The 16205-nt window shown below is 55.5% G+C and overlaps 8 protein-coding genes across 8 annotated transcripts; 4 read left to right on the top strand and 4 right to left on the bottom strand.

Annotated features, from left to right (window-relative positions):
• Nucleotides 1–39: 39 nt before the first annotated feature.
• On the top strand, nt 40–1398 carry EV422DRAFT_532867 (uncharacterized protein). Its single transcript, XM_053070566.1, has one exon. It carries the CDS (start codon nt 198–200, stop codon nt 1125–1127), a length of 930 nt encoding a protein of 309 aa, XP_052924755.1. The 5' UTR covers nt 40–197; the 3' UTR covers nt 1128–1398.
• Nucleotides 1399–3056: 1658 nt separating this feature from the next.
• On the top strand, nt 3057–4943 carry EV422DRAFT_532864 (LETM1-like protein-domain-containing protein). The gene is made up of 2 exons (XM_053070565.1): nt 3057–3264; nt 3369–4943. The coding sequence occupies exons 1-2, from the start codon at nt 3130–3132 to the stop codon at nt 4623–4625; spliced, it is 1392 nt and encodes a 463-aa protein (XP_052924754.1). The 5' UTR covers nt 3057–3129; the 3' UTR covers nt 4626–4943.
• Nucleotides 4778–5416, bottom strand: EV422DRAFT_532863 (uncharacterized protein). The gene is made up of 2 exons (XM_053070564.1): nt 4906–5416; nt 4778–4840 (listed from the first exon to the last, which is right to left on the bottom strand). The coding sequence occupies exon 1, from the start codon at nt 5384–5386 to the stop codon at nt 5084–5086; it is 303 nt and encodes a 100-aa protein (XP_052924753.1). The 5' UTR covers nt 5387–5416; the 3' UTR covers nt 4778–4840; nt 4906–5083.
• On the bottom strand, nt 5387–7713 carry EV422DRAFT_620782 (uncharacterized protein; the record flags this gene model as incomplete). Its single annotated transcript, XM_053074112.1, has 2 exons — nt 5745–7713; nt 5387–5668 (listed from the first exon to the last, which is right to left on the bottom strand). Exons 1-2 carry the CDS (start codon nt 7215–7217, stop codon nt 5387–5389), a joined length of 1755 nt encoding a protein of 584 aa, XP_052924752.1. The 5' UTR covers nt 7218–7713.
• A 1105-nt stretch (nt 7714–8818) lies between these two features.
• On the bottom strand, nt 8819–9485 carry EV422DRAFT_532857 (uncharacterized protein). The gene has a single exon (XM_053070563.1). The coding sequence runs from the start codon at nt 9165–9167 to the stop codon at nt 8919–8921; it is 249 nt and encodes an 82-aa protein (XP_052924751.1). The 5' UTR covers nt 9168–9485; the 3' UTR covers nt 8819–8918.
• EV422DRAFT_92207 (uncharacterized protein) lies at nt 8819–10557 on the top strand. The gene is made up of 2 exons (XM_053074505.1): nt 8819–9741; nt 9817–10557. Exons 1-2 carry the CDS (start codon nt 9199–9201, stop codon nt 10363–10365), a joined length of 1092 nt encoding a protein of 363 aa, XP_052924750.1. The 5' UTR covers nt 8819–9198; the 3' UTR covers nt 10366–10557.
• A 302-nt stretch (nt 10558–10859) lies between these two features.
• On the top strand, nt 10860–12242 carry EV422DRAFT_568383 (uncharacterized protein; the record flags this gene model as incomplete). Its single annotated transcript, XM_053072642.1, has 4 exons — nt 10860–11245; nt 11334–11529; nt 11596–11851; nt 11926–12242. The coding sequence occupies 4 exons, from the start codon at nt 10860–10862 to the stop codon at nt 12240–12242; spliced, it is 1155 nt and encodes a 384-aa protein (XP_052924749.1).
• A 375-nt stretch (nt 12243–12617) lies between these two features.
• Nucleotides 12618–14826, bottom strand: EV422DRAFT_568382 (uncharacterized protein; the record flags this gene model as incomplete). Its single annotated transcript, XM_053072641.1, has 3 exons — nt 12618–12668; nt 12760–13752; nt 13789–14826. The coding sequence occupies 3 exons, from the start codon at nt 14824–14826 to the stop codon at nt 12618–12620; spliced, it is 2082 nt and encodes a 693-aa protein (XP_052924748.1).
• Between the last annotated feature and the right edge of the window lie 1379 nt (nt 14827–16205).

The following is a 16205-nucleotide window of genomic DNA, read 5'->3' as shown; positions in this document are numbered from 1 at the left end:
ATAAAGTTGGGAGCTGAGCGGAGTCAAACGGAGTCGGCGGACGTATTTAAGGGCTGCTCTGTATTCCGTCTCCCTTCCCTTCCCTTCAAAGCACATCAAGAAGAAGTCTTCCCTACGCTCGCCTTCTCCTCTTATACCTTCCTCTTCACATCACATACAACACAACAACCCACTCTCACCAACCAACATCACTCAAAATGAAGGTCACTTCCCTCCTCTCCACCGTCCTCCTCTGCTCCTCCGCCGCCGTCCTCGCGGCTCCCACCCCCTTCCTCCCCATCGGCGGGCTTGCCGTTCGCGCCAACAATGAAGCGGCCAAGCAGGTTGAGGCAGCGACCGGCGTGAAGCAGGCGGCCGCGGAAGTCAAGGTTGAGAACAACAAGCAGGCGGAAGTCAAGGTTGAGAACAAGAAGCAAGGCGAAGTCAAGGTTGAGGGCAACAACAACAAGGTTGAGGCTGCGACTGCGACGGCCACTGCGACGGCCACTGCGACTGCGACTGGCGAGGCAGCTGCGACCGCGACGGCAACAGCGACACAAGCTGCAGGCAATGCCAACGCGAACGTCGACACCGCGGCGATCCAAGCCGATCTTACGGCGGTGCAGACGGCGTTCCAGAAGCTCGTCACCGACCTCGCGGGCGTCGTCGGTGGTGGTCAAGCGGCGGCTGGTAACCAGAACGCGAACAACCAAGGGAATAACAACGAGAACAAGGGAAACCAGAACGTCAACAATGGCAAGAACGAGAACAACAACAAGGGAAACCAAAACAAGGCGGCGAACGGAAACAAGGGCAAAGGAAACGGTCGCGCCAAACTGAACCAGAAAAAGGCTGCCGGTAAAGCCAAAGCCAACGCCAACAAAGGAAAGGGTCGCGGCCAAGCGAACAAGAACAAGAACAACCAGAACAAAAACCAAAACACCGCGACCGCAGCAGCAACTACAGCCGCCGCTGAAGCCACCGCAGCAGCGTCCACCACCGCAGCCGCCGAAGCAACCGCCACCCCCGTCGTCGCTGCACCCGAAGCAGGCGGCGCTGCTAAAACCGAAGCGACGAAAGTAGCCGAGACCGCCGCTCAAACGCAGCAGAAGGCCGTCAAAGCTATCAACGGCGTCCTAGGCCTGTAGATTTAGACCCCACTGAGACGGATTGGGGAATGTAGTTTTCTTTCTATGTACATTTTTTGTGAACATCCTACACCACCCACAACCTTGCACATACATACACGGACGGTTTGTTCCCCCACCTTTGTATATAAAATTCACCCTGGCGGGAAAGGAAGTTTTGAGTGAGAATGAATACTTTTTTGCAGTGCGCAAACATACTGTCTTGTCTTTGTTTTGTTTCGTTCTCTGGATGGATGTGGTTAGGCTGGTGCGATTGAGAAAATGTCGGACTTGAGAAATTGAGCTGCGCAAAAGTTCAAACGAGTTCGTCACGAAACGGTTGAAACCGCCCTGTTTCTCCACTTTGCCCAGCATCGCGGAGGGATCGACAGACACCTAGGCCATGCTCGCTGGATCAGGAAGAGAAAAGAACAGCTGGAAGGGGAGGACGATGGGCTGTCAGGGAGAGGTCACATGGCTTTTCCGCTTTGGGTTCAAGCTAGATCGGCAGGTTTTTCACGCGCGCGTCCCCGCAACTGACGGGGATTCGTGGTGCAATCCAATTACGGCTAGGGGGATGCAGAAGCTTCTTCAGCGGCGGGAAGGCCTCGAACCCTCGCTCAGACAATCACGGAGCAGCGAACGTCGACGATGTCCAACATGACGTTCGCATCATACAACTACAGATACCACTGCGCGGAGGAAGCGTCGATGATGTCTCCTGCGAATGCGGGGGTTCAGGTTTCTGCATTCTGGCGGCCTGCCTACAGTTCTCCCGACGTGAGAAAGATGAGTTGCATGGAGGCTGGCCGCTAGGGGACCCGGCACGGAAGGCTACCATGACGGGCGCAAAACACTCGGGCGATAGCTGGTAGCTGCGACAAAGGGGTGCCTCGTGAAGATAGCAGCCTACTGGACCGAACGGGTCATGGAAGAGCTTCACTTTTGTGGGTGGTGGTCGGAGGGCTCGGTACAAGTCGCGTGTGTAGTGGAGTTCACCCGACGCAGAACTGTTTCGAAGGCGATCTGTACGTCCTACGGGTATGTCGGAAATGAGTGGTCAGGACTTCACACGACGTGGTTTCCTGTCGACGGATAATACAACGGAGGACTCGCTCGGGGATTCCCCTGAAGGAGCGACTTGTATATATTTACGTGTCATGTCGCACGCTTCCGGGAACAACCAATGTTTCCAGACATGGCCCTGTCGACGGAACCACAACGGGGGATCTGGAGGGTCTCCTGAAGCAGCGCCACTGTACGGGGACGCTTACGGGTCATGTCGCAAGCTTCCGGGAATGAATACCCAGTACAGTAGGTCAAGTCTGTCCTCTGTCGACGGAACACAACAGAGTACAGAGTACAGAGAAGGAGGACAAAGAACATTGCCGACCCCTGCAAAATTCCACTTCGAGTACGCTTACGGGCCATGTCGCCACGCTTCCATTTCCCCGAAATACCAAGACGTTGTTTCCGTCTGTCGATGGATCGTACAACAGAGGAAAAGCACATCACAGTTTCGAACCTCCTGGATACAGAGCACAGGTTCGTCGACACGTATACCCCCGCATGTCCCTCCGTACAAGAAAACCCCTCCCACCGGACGCACCCCTCGGAGATGGAAGTGGTGAAAATGCAAGAACCTCGGAGGGTTAGGGTGGTTGGGTTGTTTTTTTTTGACTCTGTGCACATATACTGTAACATAGCACCACCAGTTTTTGTATATATGGTTCATACCCCGGCCGGCGGGAAGGAAGTCTGGGAATGAGTATGGGTTCTATTTTGCGGCGTGCAATACTGCACATGTACTGTACTTGCATGTCGGAGCGAGTTGGCGGATGCTGGTTGGGATGTGATGTGAGCAGCGGAGACGAGAGAGAAGACGAGACACCGGCGTGTTCTCATGTCGCCTTTTCGGTCTGCAGAAATGTTTCCGAAAAAAGGGTGAAGGTTGGAACTGGTTCGGCCTGATCTGCATCACGGACCAGGTATATATACTGTAGACAGACTGGTACATATAGACATGCCGGGCATAGCGCAAGCAACGAGGACGACAACGCTCCTGCGGGCAGCGTCGCAACGACCGTCACTGCTGTTGGGCGGCGGGAGAATGGTGCTGCCCGCAACCGTTGCGTTCTACGCGACGAAGACCAAGAAGGTATGCCCAATGGCATTTGACATTCCGTAACTATGGGGCAAAGGAGGGAATCGCTTCCCGTCAGAGTCCCGGAAGTGCCGCAAACTGACTCGTCTTTACGACAGGGAAACGCTGCAAAACCGGCTCCGAAAAAGCCTGTATCGATTCCAAAACCGGCTATCCCCAAACCCGCTGGCAAGCGGGTGATCCCTGAAATGCCGAAACCATCGGGTGAACGAACGGCAACATGGCCTGCGGAAAAGCTGCAGCCGCTGCCGCAAACGCATGCGGAACAACAGGTGACGGAGCAGGAGCCGATTGTAGCTGCAAAGGCGACGGCGACGGCTGAACGAAAGGCAACAGCGGCTTCGACGCCTACGCCCACGCCAACAGCAAAAGCAAAACCAGCATCGCGGCCGGAAAAGCCAAAGGTAGAAGCAGAGGCCCCAAAACCAACTCCCACTCCAACCTCTGCGCCGGAAGCGAAGAAGACGTCATCACCAACACCCAAACCTACCGCCGTCAGACCCGCTTCACCAACCCCCGAACTCACCCCTCGCAAACTCGAATCCGACGCCGCAGTAACCCCCTTCCTCCGGCGCACCTTCATTCAACCCTACATAACCCTCTGGGACGGCACGCGCGACATCTACTGGGCTCTAGTCCACTACGTCCCGCAATACTTCGACATCAGCATCGCGCAACGGGGAGCGAAACTCACCGACCGTAGAGATATCCGCGACATGTACCGCTTGAAACGCGATTGGCTGAGGGCGATTCCTGCTACTCTGCTGTTTTTGCCGCCGTTCATGGCCCCGCTTTTGCCGTTCTTTACGAAGCGGTTCCCGAGGCTGTTTCCGACCGTTTTCGTGCACAGCGATATCCAAATCGCCCACACCCGCCGGGAAGCTGAATCCCGCGAACACCTCAAACCCGCAGTCATCCCCGCCATCAACGCCGCCATAACATCTTCCCTTTCCTCCTCCCCAACCGACGCAGCCACAACCTACGACCGCGAACTCCAAATGCTCGCCCGCCGCTGGTCCCGCATCGCCTCCTCCCCAACCACCACAACCGTAACCGAAGCCGACCTCCTTTCCCTCCTCCCCCTGATCCGTGAGCATGGAGCCCTCGTGACGATGACGAAGGAGCAGATTGGGCCGTTGGTGAAGTTTGCGACGCGGAAGGGGGCGTGGAGAAGGGTAGATGCTCAGGCGAAGTTGTACGCGTGGGCGGATTGGGTTGTTAAGGATGATGCGCTACTGAGGATGCGCGGCGGTGTGAGTGGGTTGAGTGAGTTGGAGCTTGTTGAGGCGTTGAATGAACGAGGTATGTTGTCTTCACCTCACCCCCCTCCATCCACCTCTCTCTCTCTTATATAACCCTCCTCTTTCCAAATTTGCAGCATTCACAAACCTCCCAACATCCCCCACCGACCTCGCAACGCTCTTATCCGCCCACCTCCGCTTCACCGCCCGCCTCACCGCCCAAATAACAACAACCCAAACAACCCTCGCTAAAAAACACGCGGAAATCGATGCCGCGGACGCCCTCGACCGCGCTGAACGTGCACGGAAGGAAAGGGAGGCGAGGGGGATGAGTACCGCGGGGAGGGTTGTTGATGTTGATGTTGGGAATAGAGGGGGGAGTGGGGTGGGGGGACAAGGGGTCGGAGGGGAGATGATGGCGGAGGATGTTACGAGTGTTGCGACGGTGGTTTTGTTGGCGAGGGTTTTGGGTATTAGTGAGGCTGTTGCTGCTGGGGGTGGGAAGCCGTGAAGGCTTGAAAAGGGAGGCGTCGAATGTTTCTTGCATTCCCTGGCGTATTATATATATGTAGTTAGAGATTTGGTGGAAATGGAGACTGTTGAGCATGTGTCTCGCGTAGATGTTTTCTCGATGCGCACGCCACATGCACTCGTGGTCGATGCCGTAAAGTTTCTCCACACACACGGTTGTTACCACCACTAGATGCAGTGCAAAAAGAAAAGGAGAAGATATGATTGTACGTCCGCGAGGGGGGGTGAACATGAACATCGGAACAGGTTCTCGAAAAACAGAGAATATACAAAGCAAACGAAACGTCGTACGCCATACAAGAATACGCACTTTTGGAAAGTATCAACGCCGAAAAAAGGCACATTCACGTCCGCCGCCCCGCAACCTCACCCCTCCCCACTTGTACATCAGGCCAAACCAACCCCCTTCCCTTGGCCCCCCTTGGTGGCTCGATGGGTGATATCGGCGACCACTCATTCCCCATGACATCATTTAGGGCCGGCGTAGAATGAAAAGGCAACTCCAACCGTTTCTCATCGTTAAATTTGAGTGTTGGTTTTTTGCTTGTGAGTGATGTGAGGGAGGGCGAGTTGGCGGGGGGCGGGAGGTGGGACATTGTCGGGAGGCGGTGGAAGGGTTTTTTGTGCTGTGATGTAGACAAGGTTGGGGGGTCAGTCAACCATATCGAAAGCGGGCAGGGTTTTGAAAACAGGGACCGTTACCTTCCGACGCCACATAAACACCCCCGCCACAAGGATGATAAACGCCAAGACTGCCGATGCGATGGCGGCGACGACACCTGTCCGCTGTTGTTGGTGGGGTGCGATATCCACGTCCGCGGTGGTCGTGTCCATCTCCGCTTTTAGTTCTTGATTTTGAGGGGTGAGCCAGGGTGTGGATGTTGGGCGTGGGGTGTGGGTGTCGATTGTAGTGGCGGCGAATCGTGCGGTTGAGGCATGCGGGTCATCACCGACGATGGTGGTAGACAATGCGTCGGTGGTGAATGCGGTGGTGGCGGTCAGACCAGGCGGAGTTACGCCATCGTCCTCGTGCCTCGCTTCTCCGTGCTCCTTCTCTTCCTCGATATGTTTTCCTCTCCCCTTGCCGTGCTTCCCTTCACCCTCCTGCTTGTCGTCTTTGCCCCCTTTCCCACCCTTCCCCTTTCCACGCCCCCGCCCTCGCCCTCGACCGTGCTCGTCAGGTAGTTGCGCCCGCGGCTCAGTCACCCATGCCGGGAGGCCGCTGCGGGTTCGTGTCGGCGCGAATGTGTGCGAGCGAACGAGATCGTCGGGAGACTGCGTCCGATGGGCAGAGGTCGCCGTTGCTGTGATCGTAGTCGTCGCGCCTAGCTTGATGCCATCGTTCGAAATGTCGTCGGTGAAGCTGATGGAGAACCTCAAATCCTGGTGATCATCCCCGTCTTGTCGCACCGCGGGGATACCCCTCCTCCCCCGTCTATACAACCCTTCCTTACTCCCGTCTCGCATGCGTATATGTCCACGCGCTTCACCATCATCATCATCGTCGGGCCGGCTTTCGTCGTCCCGCCGGAGAGGTATGGGAACGACCCCAGGTAACAGTGTCGGGAGGGCGATGGGGAGCGGGATGCGGAGCGGGGGGAGGCGGAGCGGGAGGAAATCATTTTCCTCTGCGTTTCTGTTGTCTTGTTTTTCGTTTGAGTTGGTGGGTTGTTTCGCGTTTGTCGGTGTGGGTCTTGGTGTCGCTGTCGGCGTCGGAGTCTTCAAATCACTTGGGTGGTGCGCGACGGCGGCGGTGCGGGAATGCACCCGCCTCTTGACACCCCTCTCCTTCTCCTTCTCCTTCTCCTTCCCTTTCCGATCCCTCGGATGCATGGCAACATGCCATTCCCTTGCAGCGGAGTCCCGTGCGTGTCGACGATGCCAATGCTGTTTCGCTGGTTCATGCGTCTTAATATGTGTGTCTTCGAGCAGATCAGCGAGATCTGCATCGCGCAGACTGACGTCGCTTTCGGCTCGGCGATGATTCCCAGCATGCGCGACGGGGACGTCGATGATGAGTTCATAGGGGATGTGGAGTTCATGTACATGTGGTTCTGCGTCATTTCCGATCTGCAGGTCGCGTGTTGATGATGGTTGGACTTCCGCTTGGGCTTGCGCGGTGATGACTGTGAGCGCCAGCGTCAGGGCGAGGAGCACACGGGTGAGGGCTGGCATCTTTGATGTGGATTTGGTTCTCGTGTGCCGTGCGCTCTTGTCGTATTGGGGTGATGCTTCTGGTGACTGAGGGTGGTCGATTGCACACCGTACTGACAGGCGCTTGATTTCGAGATCCAGATGTACGGCTACGGCGAGCGACCGGATGTGGTAGTGGTATCTTTTTATACTCCGCCTGCTATGAAAAAGGAACGACGATATTCAAACAGCCACCGAAGCGATGGCCTCACGTCTCGGCCTTTTTGTTCTGCCCTATTTCCAAATCAATCACCTCCCCATCCATCAATTGCCATCCCATACTCGATACAGGTGTCTTGGGGCCGCTTCCGTCCGCGTACAATACACATTATCAAGTCCGTGCGGCATGGTTTGGAAGGTTGGGAAAAAAGAAGGAATGGGCAGGGGGTGTGCACGCGTCGCGTCTTGCTTTCGTGGAAATTGGGCCATACGAAAGTGGACGACATGGGCTCCCGTCAACCACCGCAGGTTATCTGCTATCCCATCGCGGTGGTAGAAGTGGTAGGTCCATGGGTGCGTCAAAGCTTCCACCAACCTGCCCTATGTGAGCCGTATGCCCATTGGCAAACCCCTCCCATAATACTTGAGGAAAGCTTCTCGGGCTACAAAGGTGCCGCTGGTGGGAGCGGTCAATTTAGCGATACGCTCGATTCGATCGTCCCATCAAGGCATGTCCATTGTGCATGTGATATGCGGCGTATGCCTTCCAAGAACAATATTCTATCTTGCGGCACGTTGTACAGAACTTGATGGAGAAACGAAAGCCATGCCGCTCGCCCATACTGGAAGGCGTTTTCGCACTTCTCGAGCGCCGATTCTTTGACAGGCGCAATCCATAGTAAAAGACAACATGAGAACACCGTCCTCTCAACACTTTGTCATTTCTCGCACGCGTTCCCTTTTCACGCGAATGATCCCCGCCAATCTCCGCTTTCGCCGAAGTGTGGTGTGGCTTTTTGCTTCTCCCATAACTGCCCCGCTGAGCTATCTGCGCCACGAACGCTTAGCACCAGTTTTTTTCTTCCGCTTCATGTTCAATAGGAGGACTCATATCCCACGCTTTCCTATCCCACTCCACCCATGTATGCGTGGGGATGTCAGGTCAACTTGACGATCGTCACGCCTACCCATTGTCACCGTCGACGACAAAGGAACGAACGTCCCTCGAGAGGAATTCGCTCCGTGCTGTTCAATCCTTCCAGCGAATGGTCAATGGAATCGAAGAAGGATAAGGGCGCGCGTTAGGCTTAAGTTTTTTTCTTCTCCAAGCTTTGGGTCTCTGCTACGACGAAGTGGACATAAATCATGATAACACAGGGATTTCCGATGTGAAGCAAGCGCAGATTTTCGGGCATTCACTTGATTGCCATGGCTTGTTAAGGTCTTTTCCGCCTGACGGTTTCGCAGAAGCGCCCACAAATTTCCTCAATAGCCGGGTGACGGCTGTTTCGAGACTGTTAATATTTGAATCACGACGCGCTGTCAAAATGGGACTCCGCTGGGAGCCGTTTTGTGAAGACAAACACCCCAGGAGTCTGGAGCGAACATTTCCGACGGTTCTCATTTGGAGCATCACAATAGGACACAATATAAAGTTTTTGTCGAGCTAAGAACAACTGCTATTCTGGGAGTATGTCCAACAGGATTATTTGTGTCTGCATCCGGGTATGATTCCGAAAACAGCTAGGTTGCGGTTGAGGTTGTGTTGGACCTATTCCTGGATCGCAAACCCTGGCGGCAACCCTGATTCGGGATACGGCAGCTAGCGCTCTGGCCTGCAACACAAGAGCAGACCTTTCCCTTCTTTCCCGACGCGTGAAAAGCCCCACGACCCGTGAGATAGCAAGCAACTTCACCGAAAAGTGCATAAAAGCCAGCGCATCGATCCGACATCCCTCCTCTCCTCCATCTCAACAGCACTCCCAACAACATCACATCTTCCTCTCAACCAAACAACGCAGCCATGAAGCTCACCAGCACCATCCTCCTCCTCGCCCTCTCCGTCACCAGCGCGTTGGCCAGCGTTCAAGTCGAGACCCGCGAGCCAATCATCAAAGTTAAGCGCGACGTGGAGGCCCGTGAACCTCGCAACATTGGGAATTGGAAACGTGAGCCCCGCAACATCAACTGGCGCGATGAGAGCAGCAATATCGAGAAGCGTGAGCCGCGCAACATCAACTGGCGCGATGAGAGCAGCAATATCGAGAAGCGTGAGCCCCGCAACATCAACTGGCGCGATGAGAGCAGCAACATCGAGAAACGTGAACCCCGCAACATCAACTGGCGCGATGAGAGCAGCAACACCGAGAAGCGTGAGCCGCGCAACATCAACTGGCGCGATGAGAGCAGCAATATCGAGAAGCGTGAGCCGCGCAACATCAACTGGCGCGATGAGAGCAGCAACATCGAGAAGCGTGAGCCCCGCAACATCAACTGGCGCGATGAGAGCAGCAACATCGAGAAGCGTGAGCCGCGCAACATCAACTGGCGCGATGAGAGCAGCAACATCGAGAAGCGTGAGCCCCGCAACATCAACTGGCGCGATGAGAGCAGCAATATCGAGAAGCGTGAGCCGCGCAACATCAACTGGCGCGATGAGAGCAGCAACATCGAGAAGCGTGAGCCCCGCAACATCAACTGGCGCGATGAGAGCAGCAACATCGAGAAGCGTGAGCCGCGCAACATCAACTGGCGCGATGAGAGCAGCAACATCGAGAAGCGTGAGCCCCGCAACATCAACTGGCGCGATGAGAGCAGCAATATCGAGAAGCGTGAGCCCCGCAACATCAACTGGGCACGCGATGAGAGCAGCAATATCGAGAAGCGTGAGCCCCGCAACATCAACTGGAAACGTGATCCTCGCAACCTCCCCATCTGGGCCCGCGATGAGAGCAGCAATGTTGTCGAGAAGCGTGAGCCCCGCAACATCAACTGGAAACGTGATCCTCGCAACATCAACTGGGCCCGCGATGAGAGCAGCAATGTTGTCGAGAAGCGTGAACCCCGCAACATCAGCTGGAAACGTGACCAAAACAACACCGTCGATGAGGAAGACAACTACGATGAGGAGGACAACATCTACGATGAGGAGGACATCGTCGATGAGGAGGACAACGTCGTCGACGCGTAAGACGTCACCGGCACCGTCGAGATGCGGGAGCCGGAACCGTCCCGCCTCAAGTTCTCGCGGACAATCCATGCAACCCCTATTATAGAGCCGAGTTCGTAGCGCGCATTTGCACATAAGTTCGTAGGACCTAGTTTTGGGGACATGCATCCATACCTTTAATTTATAATGAAAGTTCCGGTTGACTACATGCGAAGATTTGATGCGTGCTTTGTTTGGCTGTGTGAAATTGAGGGGCAACAACGACGAGACGGGAATGACTTGTCGCGTGGGGCCCAATATCCATGAATGGGGATCCATCGATGGGGATTTGGCGACGCAAAGATACATTCATGTTCAAGCAACACATGCATTCAAGGTCACCTCTTTCTGGGCACTGTGATTCTGCAGTTTGCACAAGGTCCTCTGTCGCTTTCATGTTCATCAACAGATGTTCAGCGAACGCGTCGAGATGTCGCGGCCGCTCCCGCCCGCAGACCGCCGAATGTCCCTCAGCAATGTCACCATCCAACAAACCGCATCCCAACCCCTCCCAGAAGATACGCACGGAAGAGCCTATCAGCACGATGAAAGTTCTAGTGACAGGCGCAACAGGCTTCCTCGGGCAGCACCTCACCTCCACTCTCCTCACACAGGGTCTCACACACCCCTTCCCCTCCCAACTTCCCTCCCCGCCCGCCCGCCACATCCCACCCACCGACCTTCAAGTCATCGCAATAGGCAGGAATGAAGTGAAGGGGAGGAAATTGAGGGAGATGGGAGCGGTTTTTGTGGGGGTTAATTTAGGTGGGGAGGCGGGAGAGGTTGAGGAAGTGCTTGGGGAGGTGATGGAGGGGGTTGAGGTGGTGTTTCACTGTGCTGCAAAGTGTGAATTGGCTGGCAGGTAGGTGTGATGAGTGGAGGGCATTGCGGCAAGCACCGGAGTTGGAACCCTTGCTTCATACTTCTCACGCTCTCCTGAAATCCCCTAGATGGAAGGACTTTGTCTCAGCCAACATAACCGCAACCCAACACATCGTCTCCGCCTGCATCACCCACGCCGTACCCTTACTCGTGCACGTCTCCACTCCGAGCATCTACACCTGCCCCCGCGACCAGTTAAGTATCAAGGAAGAGGATGTGGTCTCGTTGAGTCAGCAGATCAATTATTACGCTAAATCCAAGTTGGTATGTTCCAACTGCGAGGAGGTTGGCACAGAATAAACTCATCAACTAGCTCGATATATTTATCAGATGGCAGAACACATAATCCACGCCGCCCTGCAACCCACCCCCGGGCACCCGCACCTAAAAGCAGCAGTAATTCTCCGCCCCCGCGGCATAACCGGCCCCAACGACACAACCTGGCTCCCCCGCCTCGTCTCCCGCATCCAAAGCGGCCGTATCCCAGTCATCAACAACGGAAAGGGGTGGATGGACGTAACCTATGTCGGTAACGTAATCGACGCAATGGCGTGTGTTGCCACCGTTGGGGATCATGTCGTAAATGGTATGTTCTGTGGAGTCTGTGTTTCTCGCTGGTCCTTTTTTCTTTTTTTGGGATATCTTATGGGTGGAGTTTAGGCCACACATACAACATCTCCAACGACAGCCCATTACAAATGCACAGCCTGCTTGCACACCTCGCGACGCACCTGTCCGCACACCCCACACCGATTCCGCTACCATTCTGGGCGGCTTATTTCCTCGGGTACCTCTCCGAGATCATTTGGGAAGGTTTTGGGATAGCTGGGGAACCGACGTTGTCGCGATATGTGGCGTGTGTGATGGGGAAGAGCTTGACGTTGGATGTGCGGAGATTGAGGGAGGAGGTGGGGTGGAAGCCGCGGGTCAGCGTGGAGGAGGCTCTAAAATTGACATTGGAGAGTTTGGGGGTGTAGATTGTAGAATTGGGGCAGGTTTACATAGATACGATGATTATATGTAGTTACGATATCACAGGCGTATTGGACTTTCCACCCCTCCATGCATATGACGCCCCTCGCTGAGAAGCAACATCTATGAGAGACGGTCTGTCCGCCTGCACATCCTACATCCGACGGGACGCCCGCCCCTGGTTATAGCTCTGTGCATACTATACATGCTGTACAGTACATATCCATATGCGCATGACACCGACGCCCACAGTCGTCCCTTCCTCTATGTCGAGCCTCTATTTCCCAACTTTGCCACTCTGCAAATCCAAGAACAACACAAACAAAGGGGCCGAATGCTGATATACATCCTGTCTATGTGTATATAAATACAAACAATCTCTATGTCCACCCCTGGTCGATCCAAAGTAGGATGAAGATGTTGACCAACCCCTAAAGAAACGATCCACTCACGCAATAGAAAGTCTCACCACCAACCGTCCCCAAAATGTCCCTATCCAACAAACTACAACGTCCCTCTTACCCTCTCCAAAATAACCCCAAGCACATTCCCCCCACGTCCATCCCCACCCGTCCCCCAATACCCATCGCCCGGTTTCAGTTGCACGAGCGGATGCGTCCCCGTCGATTTCAACAACTCCCTCAATTCCTCCCGTTCAAACTTCGCCCGAACCGCCTTCTCCATCACACCCTCCCGTACGTCCGTCCAATCATCCCGCAACGCCCACCTCAGCCCGACCGCAAACGCGTCAGACGGGTTGACATACCCGTTAGCGTCGGGTGTAAGTGCCTGCCGCGCGAGATCGAACGCCGGGGTGCCGTGGTACTTCATCAATTGGAAATACACTTCAGGGCCGCCGGGGTATGTTTCGCCGTCCACCGTGATGGGCGGTTCGGTAAATTCGAAGGTGGAATGCACGTTACTGAATTCGGTGGCCCACACCCAGGCCGTCCCCCTAGCCCTCTGTGTCTGGGCGACTGTTTCGGCGGACCCGAAGAGGGCGGTGCTGATCAGCGCCTGTGGGACCCAGCAGGGGAGGTAAGGGGTGTATGCTTCCAGATCGGGGTGATTCGCAAGGACGGGCGCTTGCTGCTCAGAGAGATAGAATAACGGGTATGGCAGCTGTGCTGGAAGCTGTGTCCAGAATGCCGGCGTGGGCCCTGTAGGAGCGGGGAGGAATCGCAGAGCGACGGATTGGGATGCGGTTGGTGTGAGCCTGAGAGTGTTTTCGGCGTCGATATAGGCATAAAGACCCCGATGGGTCACGCCGCCCTGTTCAATTTCGAACCGTTGATTTGCGCCGCCGTTGAATCGATGCCATGATACGACGTAGTCGATGTGTTGTCTGTCAGTTGAATAAACGTCCCATGCGTGGCCTTGTTGGTCTAGGAGGTAATGCGAGTCGCGCAGGGTCCAGGTGTAGGGATCCGGGGATTTGACGATGCAGCCGGACACGCCACCGACGCGCCAGTGAGCGGGTAGGTGTGAATGGTCGGCGGGTGCGAGGTATGCGTTCTGTCCAACTCGAATAAGCACCTGCTATTCTTTCACGTCGTTCTCCATACCCGCAGCCTCGCTCTCCATCCCAATCCAGTTTTCCCTGTCCAACACCGCCGGCATAAGGTACGTGTTATGCGTAAAACACGAATTGGCAAACCCCGCCCCATAACCCATCCCGCTGCCAATCATTCCGTCGATACTCCGGTCATGCGCCATCCCGTTGCCGATGAAACTCACGGGGTCCCATGCGTTGACGACACAAACGCATGCGGATGTCGCTAGCAACTCGCCGGCGTCGGCAAACATATCCCCACCGAGTTTGACTGTGAATTTGGGGGATGTGGGGAGAGGTTTGATGCGGGTGTCGCCGTAGAATATTACCCGCACTTCTGCCGTGGATTCGTGTACGGCGGAGTGGAGCTGCTGCACCAGCGTATTCAACGCCCAACTGCGATCGTCGCTACTCCGACATGCCTGCATGAACACGCCCATGCCAATCATTGGCACCAACAGATCCACGTAGCCCGCACCAGCATCATGCAGTGCATGCTCACCAGCGCGGACAATCATCCTGCACATATCTCTTTGCGTCGTTTCAAACGTATCGCGCAGAATCCGGCCCTCGGAGTCCATATAATGACTGTAATCCCACGTCCCCGAAGTCTCGAAATTGATGCCCCATGCGTGCGCGACGTAGGCGGGTTTTGGGGTATCTACACAGGGACTGGTGGCGAGGACGCGCCCGCATACGACGTATCGACATTTTGGAAGGATTTTGGTGTGGCCTTCCGCGGCAGTGTACCCGCATACACGCAGAAGTACATCATCGTTGAACGATTGCGAGCATATCCGCCCGAAGTACACGGGGATACGGTACCGAAGGCTATCGCGTATGATTCGCCTTTGCTCGTCATCTTGTTCATCGGGGGCGAGTAGTTGGCGAGGAAGGATGACACGCATGGATCGCGCGATGCGAGCATAGAGCTCCGGGTCGGACATGACGGATCGACATAGCTTCTCGGTGCGTGCGCGGGTAGAGAAGGGTGGGTATGCGTAGATTTGCGCGAAGGATTCTAGTTGGTCGGACATTGTTTCGCGATGCTCGAGCGGGGCAAGTGACGCTCGCTCAGTTGGCGCTCACAATCGGATACTCTGCCTTCCCGAGCGAGGCCTTGACTGATATGACGGAGCGTTATGGCAGCCCTTTCTCCGAGTCTATGTAAGGGGGCCAAGCGAAGGTCCGTCGTTGCCCAAATGAAGTCTTGAGCGGTGGGGTACAACCAGGTACTGGACGCTGCGAGTAGACTCCAGATCCAACCCTCCGGTCGCTCTCGACGTCGATGCTCCTAGGGAGAGCACCACGATGTCGATGCCTCTGTGCCAGCCTTGTGCCGTTCGCAGGCCGTTCGTGAGCTTCTTGCCGTTGTGAACATTGCGAGCATTGTTGGGAGCGGACGCGTTCAAACAAAACATCATCCCCGGAACCAAGACCACCGGGCAACTCAGTCACCCCTCTGGGAGGAAGGAGAGGGAGAGCCAGAGCGATACAAGTCAGTGGGGAGGCACTGAAGTCGTAAGGATCGCTGTTAAACTCCGGGGGTGGGGAGAAGACGCATTTTTCTCTCCTGAAAAACCATCTTTGGGGTTTCGAGGCTTGTTACAGTCACTGTTGGCGTAGCTGTTCGAGCTGGGGGTGGGCTTTCAATCGAAAACAGTCAAAGGGGTCGAGCCACCCACCGGCTTTTCTCACTCCCCCGGCAAGCGCTCTCCGAGCTGGAGTTTACGCAACGGCGACCAAGCACCAGATCACCCGAGGAAGTTTGAATCATCACGTCATAGAACAAGGAGAGGCAGAAGCGCCAAGTGAGAGCGGTGTGTCGACTTTGCGTTAACCGGGCATTTGTATCCCGAAGACCGGAGAGAGATGCAGGACCCCGGAGAAGGAGCGAAACCGGAGGCGAAACGACGTGTGCCAAAGATGGCTGCCTCGAGGCGCTGGTATCCTCTCAACGACCGAACCGGAACCGAGTGAACGACCCCCTTCTTGAGAAGGGCCTAGGACATTGGACGTGCATCCTCCGTGCAGGAATATCGGCTTTTGATGGACCGCCTTTCCGAGAGTGGCCGAATCGCTGGTAGGGAGGTGATGTTGCCGGATCGGGAGCATGAGTCAAGGCAGTGCCCGCTTCTGCTTACTTTTTCGGGTTCGAAAGCACGAATGTTCTCGAATTCGCAAAGCGACAGCACTTTGCCTCTGGGAATTTGAAGGGTGGTACCCAGCACGCCATTCACTTCGGAGGGCGACCCGGGCTATCCAGACCATGGAAGATATGATAAGAACCACCACTGTGAATCTTAGCGAACGCCTTCGTCTGTGCGCAAGCAAAGATTCCTGGAAACCGGCCCTCGAGGTAGTGTACCATGCGCACAAGCTCAGCGGATGTTCACCTTCTTCCCCGAATGGGGGA

Source organism: Fimicolochytrium jonesii (assembly GCF_025526975.1).
Source record: "Fimicolochytrium jonesii strain JEL569 chromosome Unknown EV422scaffold_15, whole genome shotgun sequence".
NCBI classification, from domain to species: domain Eukaryota; kingdom Fungi; phylum Chytridiomycota; class Chytridiomycetes; order Spizellomycetales; family Powellomycetaceae; genus Fimicolochytrium; species Fimicolochytrium jonesii.
This window is presented reverse-complemented; position numbering and strand designations above follow the sequence as displayed.

What these genes read in the sequence shown, in the direction of transcription:
- EV422DRAFT_92207 (XM_053074505.1), top strand. Translation starts at nt 9,199, where the DNA reads ATGAAGCTCACCAGCACCATCCTCCTCCTCGCCCTCTCCGTCACCAGC. An exon ending in GGCGCGATGAGAGCAGCAAC is followed by an intron (nt 9,742 to 9,816) that starts ATCGAGAAGCGT and finishes GAGCCGCGCAAC; the next exon opens with ATCAACTGGCGCGATGAGAG.
- EV422DRAFT_532867 (XM_053070566.1), top strand. Translation starts at nt 198, where the DNA reads ATGAAGGTCACTTCCCTCCTCTCCACCGTCCTCCTCTGCTCCTCCGCC.
- EV422DRAFT_532857 (XM_053070563.1), bottom strand. Translation starts at nt 9,167, where the DNA reads ATGTTGTTGGGAGTGCTGTTGAGATGGAGGAGAGGAGGGATGTCGGAT.
- EV422DRAFT_532863 (XM_053070564.1), bottom strand. Translation starts at nt 5,386, where the DNA reads ATGTGCCTTTTTTCGGCGTTGATACTTTCCAAAAGTGCGTATTCTTGT.
- EV422DRAFT_532864 (XM_053070565.1), top strand. Translation starts at nt 3,130, where the DNA reads ATGCCGGGCATAGCGCAAGCAACGAGGACGACAACGCTCCTGCGGGCA. An exon ending in ACGCGACGAAGACCAAGAAG is followed by an intron (nt 3,265 to 3,368) that starts GTATGCCCAATG and finishes TCTTTACGACAG; the next exon opens with GGAAACGCTGCAAAACCGGC.